Raw genomic sequence first — 5387 nt, 5'->3', positions numbered from 1 at the left:
TCCTTTAATATATTATTCCCATAATATATTAATAAATCATATTTAATCCTTTCTCTCCATAATTCATCCTATCAAGTTGCTTTGGTGAAGGCAACCCAAAAGGACCATGCACCATCAGGTCAAGTACATACCAAAATAGTTATGGACTTAGACACTAATCCAACAGTTCGGTCAAGCCGAACTCGGACCACTAATACAACGTCCGACTGAGTGTATCGTGGAATGATGAACAATGCAAGATGATGCTGACCTACTTGACTTGCGAGAAACATTGTGAACTAATATTCATAAGTGTCAAGTGAATGAGTCGTGGGGAACTATGCACAAACAACCTTTCATTGACCAATGGTTCGATACAACTTAGATAACGAGAATGACAAGAATTTCGACATTTCATAAGTATTGTTTTTGTACCTTCAGCACTGGTGCATTAATGAAGATGAAATGGGGACATGTTCGGCTCATTCTCATCTCCACTTTCCTATGCAAAGGTAGTGTAAAATCAGACTAGCTTGACAACAAACATGTATGCTCTAGGAAACCACATCTCATTGATAATTCGATAATGATCACCCATATCATGCATCTAAATTAAGAATCGGAGATTCTCCCAGGTCCGAGACCTGAAGAACGTCTGACGTTTTTCTATTTTCTCAGGTTCGGCTGGGCTTTAGACGAACGAGTCTTACCTTATAAGTCAATACAACCTCTATTGAGATACCAGATTCATCATACACCATTTTATTCCAAGAAGATTCATTACTTTTCTTGAGATCATCCACCATCTTAAATGTTTCCTCAGACACAGACTGCACAGTAAAACCCTTCGCCTTTAGTTATCTCCTCAATCCTCTGCTTAAGTTCAACACACCTCTTGAACACCTCTTTCTTATTGGCTGTAAGATCCTAAAACTTAAGCCCTATATCTTTCTCTTTTTTGTTCCATTCCTTTTCTTTATAGACAACCTGATCTTCATCTGTCTCTTCAAGGCCTCAAGATCACACTTGATCTCCTTAGTACCCTTAACATCAGAGTAGTATCTTAAAAGAAAAAAAAAATACTTTTAGCAATGATAATGAACAAGTGATATAATAAGATTTAATTTACAGTTTGGGTAAATGTAATGATTTTATGTTTGATCTCAAATGGTGCTAAACCCTCAAGTTCTTGGCCAAGTTCCATAGTGATCTTCCTCTTCTTGGGATCAGGACTTGTATCCTTGCCCTGTACATTTCTTATTCCTATAACAAGTATCTTTTAGATTTTCACACAGGGACCGGTAGATAGAAAAGCCTCAACATTAAAGGAAAAGACAACGAAAGCCTGATTGAGAATCAAAACTCGTAAAAATAGACCCATGTCGAAGAAAGAAAATCAAGGCTTAGCCTTGTAGCAAAAACCCTAAAAACAGTACCATTGGGATACTACCCTAATGATTGAAGTGATTCGATCTCAACATTTGAATAAGAACATAATGGCTCTCAACCTGGGTAGTATTCCCAATTTAATAAAATCCTCAAAGATTGGTACTTCAATCCTAACTACAGACCTAGTAAGATTCTTACCCATGATATTGAACAAAAAGGAAGTTAAACAATATGAGAAAAAGAAAGAATTATTTACATAAAATCGAAGAATCTTCAAGACGATGAGTACATATGGTAAGAATAAACAAGTTTTTGCATTTATAAGAAGATTGCAAGCCAAAATCTAGGCCGTGGAATATTTGAATGTCCTAGGAATATGGACATATGAGACTTATCTTGGATATGAGTACCATGTTCCATCACCACCTAACAATATGATTTTGGCTCTAAAAATCCCTATTTCTCAAGATCTTGAGACGGTAATTTCTAGGATTGATTATATTGGGTGATATTTTTACCTTAAGTTTATTATATCTAGAATCTTGCACGAATGTATACTAACATCTTGAATGACTCAAAATCCTGATCCAGCCAGTTTTTTTTTGGAAATACCATCACATCTTTTGTATTTCTTTATGCATGATTATAAATATATCTATTCAAATGAAGACTAAGCCAATCATACACGTGGTCAACAAGAATATACTTTGAGTCTTCCCGAAACACATGGCCAAGCAAGAATAGAAGAAGATCCCAAATTTTTAGAATAGACTAAACGTACATGTACACCTACACAAATATACACTCACTTAATTACTCTTCTTAGCCTTTGCTCATACTAATCATTATCAATTTGCACTTGCGGTTCTCCTATTAATTTCTAATAAAGGTTCCGAGGTAGAGTGCCATTAGTAAAGGTTCCGAGGTAGAGTGCCATTAGTCACCACCCGGGGTTTTATGACGGAGATCCTAAATGATTACGGATTTTCCTTGTATATCTCATGTTCTCGCATTGATGTCTACATTTATATGTCCTTATCTTCAACTTTCAATACATGTTTTTAAAATACTTACATTTATACGTATTTTTTGATACATTATACATATACTAAAAACATTTTTAATATCTTTGTTGAATATTCAACATATTGAACATCTTAAGACTTATTGCAATCTTCAACGTATTTACAGAATTAACACTATTTTCGTCCTATTTTCTAAACATATATTTATCTACATCTTAGATTTAATCACGATTCCGATCATTCTTTTCGTTTGAAGTCTTTATAACAAATATCAATATTTTTATCCTCAAGATCTTGACCATATTCAAGATCTTCGGCACTTTAACATATTTGAGAGTGTACAATCTGTTTTCTTAAAATCTTCATATAAAACAGCACACACTTACTAATTTAGTTATAAGGTTATTAAATTGATTTTTGACCAAAACAAGACCATATACATATACATATAGTAACTAGTCTATAAAAAAATTACTGTAAAAATAGAATCTAGGCCTGCATAGAAGATATGTTCCATATATTTTCTTCGTATCTAGATATGTTCTTCACATTCCATACATCTACTTTATAAATAACGACATAATATATAAGTAGATAAACATGTAAATTTAATTTGGCTCGTGGAATCCATGTATCTCTTAAGAAAAATCTTTAAAGGTTAAGTTCCATCTGTTCTTTCAGAATTTTCAGAAATGCCATTTTGTATGAGCTGTGAGTTGCAATATAAAAAAAAGTGGTTATTTTAGTTTATATCCTTGTATATATTTTTGTAATTGTATGTTTTTGATTTAATGAAGAATCATTAACCATAACAAAGAGAACATTGCGGAAGGTTTGGAAGAAAACGTTGAGCCCCTGCATGTTCCGACTGGAAAGGGAAGTTTTTTAAAGCGCGACAGAAGCGTCATGAGTTGACTAAATATTTTTTTATTCGACATGATTAATCAATTAATTAGAACATTTACTACATGAGATGTATAAAGGTAAAAGCTCCCATACGCGAGTCATCTTCAAGTGTTGTTAAAAACTGACTGTACAAGAATTTGACTCGATTAACTGATATGGATCTTTTCCATATTAACGTATTACTGAATATTATTTCAACTATACATCTTTTGGTAAATACGGTTTTCATTTTTTAATTAAACATAACTCTAATAAAAGAATTCAAGTTTATTACAACTCAATAGAAAAGAAATACAAGTGCATGCAGCCAGCTTTTAGACTTCCTTTGCAATTCATCTTTTTTTATTTAACCAAATTACAGTTGACAATATTGTGGTCACATGATGCATTTCAATCAATGTCACCCAATATCATGGAATGTCTGATTTACAAACACCGAACTAAAACAGACCAAATTTACCTCTAGGCGCGGACCGACAACACGCGAACTTCATCAATCACAGGGCCACAAAGGGACACAGTGTCGTCAGCCCTAGTGTGGTAATATGAGCTGTGAAAGCTCACTCGGGTTCTTGAAGATGTCGCCTTAAACTTCATGCTAACCATCTTCCACTCTCCCTTCCCTTCCGATTTAAATGGTACTTTCAGCTTCTCTTTCGCAGCAAATGCTTCAACAATCATGTCTCCAAGACACCAGTCCTTGGAATCTCCAATGGCGAATGAAAGGGTGTAGAGTTTGTTGGGTACTGTTCTGAGGATTTGTGTGACGGCGCTTTCTCTCCCAGCCAACAGCTCAACGGCTGAGTCGCCATGTGGGACGTTGTAATGCTTGGAGTCGATGAATTTAACAGCTTTAAGAGACTCGATGATCCACCCGGGGAGAGGAGATGTGTGGTCTTGTTGTTGAGGAGGGAGAAGGACGCCATTGGAGGAGTTTACTAATAGACGTGGACCTTCCTCGAATCCACCATTTTTCACCAAGTTATCTGCAACAAAAAAATATTCATGAATTGATCATAGGAATGATAATTGATAACTTTTGATCTGGTTTAAAGTTTCTGAGAGTGAGAGTTACTTACGTGAAGTAAGTCTAGGAGGGTGGAGTTCCTTAATGGCGACTGCATCAATGATTGGGCCACATTTGGGATCTTCTTCTACACCAGGGTTGTGGAAGGTTAACCTCACGCTGCTTGAATTAGCCCTGAAACCATACGCATACACATCGCCACCGTCAGCACAGTACAAAGTCTTGAGCGGAAGATCCCCGGAGTGTGGTGGCACAGACACTCTTAACATCTGCTGCTGCGCACATGTTCTTGAAGCTCCGAAGGTTATAGCGTACAAAGATCCAGCTTTCACGGGTATCGTTTGGGAGATTTTTGCTTCGTTCCCGAGTATGACGGCGTGGACGCCGTGTGCGACGGGGATGTACATACCGTCAGGCTGAGGTCCGCCCTGTGTGTATTCCACAATACCGCTAATCTCCCATTTTGGTAAAGCGTTTTTGCCAATCAGGACTTTTTTTCTAATGTTGCTTGCCTTCGGTGGTTGTTCAAAGTCTCCGTTTGGTAAGAGACCTGCATAAAGACAACCATTAATGGCGTCAATGGTTGTTTATTTGTGTAATGATGCTACTGTGTGTTTATAAAATTGTAACATACCTTCCGTTGGAGTTGGAGGAGAAGCAGCAGAAACAACAGAAGTGTAAGCTAAGGAGAAAACAAGCAGAATGGAGACAAATTTCGCCATTTTTACACAGAGATAGGAGAGAGAAGTTGGATCTGGATGGTGAAAATGAGGGGTTGTGTGCTTGTAATTTATAAGGTGAAAGAGGAAACTCGTTTGCTTCTTCGATATACAAAGGATTCTATTCCATGATGCGATGGCCACGAGGGATGTTTAGATATACGGTGTTAAGGTTATTTTTTTCCTTAAAATTCCTGCACGATCTATACAACTAATGCAAATGTTGTAAAAGTCAAATACATGTGTAAGCGTTTTTGTTGTTGAATTATAGATTCGATATGTATATTTAATGTTTGAACACTGGAGATAGGAAAGTAAGAAAAAGAAAATACAAAGACTAAA

At 36.2% G+C, this 5387-nt stretch overlaps 1 protein-coding gene across 1 annotated transcript; it reads right to left on the bottom strand.

Moving 5' to 3' along the window:
* Positions 1-3551: 3551 nt before the first annotated feature.
* On the bottom strand, positions 3552-5108 carry LOC111912643 (protein DUF642 L-GALACTONO-1,4-LACTONE-RESPONSIVE GENE 2). Its single transcript, XM_023908395.2, has 3 exons — positions 4961-5108; positions 4379-4876; positions 3552-4285 (listed from the first exon to the last, which is right to left on the bottom strand). Exons 1-3 carry the CDS (start codon positions 5046-5048, stop codon positions 3762-3764), a joined length of 1110 nt encoding a protein of 369 aa, XP_023764163.1. The 5' UTR covers positions 5049-5108; the 3' UTR covers positions 3552-3761.
* Positions 5109-5387: the final 279 nt, after the last annotated feature.

This window comes from Lactuca sativa, chromosome 1 (genome assembly GCF_002870075.4).
Source record: "Lactuca sativa cultivar Salinas chromosome 1, Lsat_Salinas_v11, whole genome shotgun sequence".
NCBI lineage: Eukaryota > Viridiplantae > Streptophyta > Magnoliopsida > Asterales > Asteraceae > Lactuca > Lactuca sativa.
The sequence above is the reverse complement of the archived record's forward strand: the minus strand, read 5'-3'. Positions and strand labels throughout refer to the sequence as shown.

Excerpts from the sequence above, each read along its gene's own strand:
- LOC111912643 (XM_023908395.2), bottom strand. The coding sequence starts at position 5,048 with ATGGCGAAATTTGTCTCCATTCTGCTTGTTTTCTCCTTAGCTTACACT. Across the intron at positions 4,877-4,960 it reads TCCTCCAACTCCAACGGAAG|GTCTCTTACCAAACGGAGAC; the intron begins GTATGTTACAAT and ends GTCTTTATGCAG. Across the intron at positions 4,286-4,378 it reads CCCTCCTAGACTTACTTCAC|ATAACTTGGTGAAAAATGGT; the intron begins GTAAGTAACTCT and ends TTTTTGTTGCAG.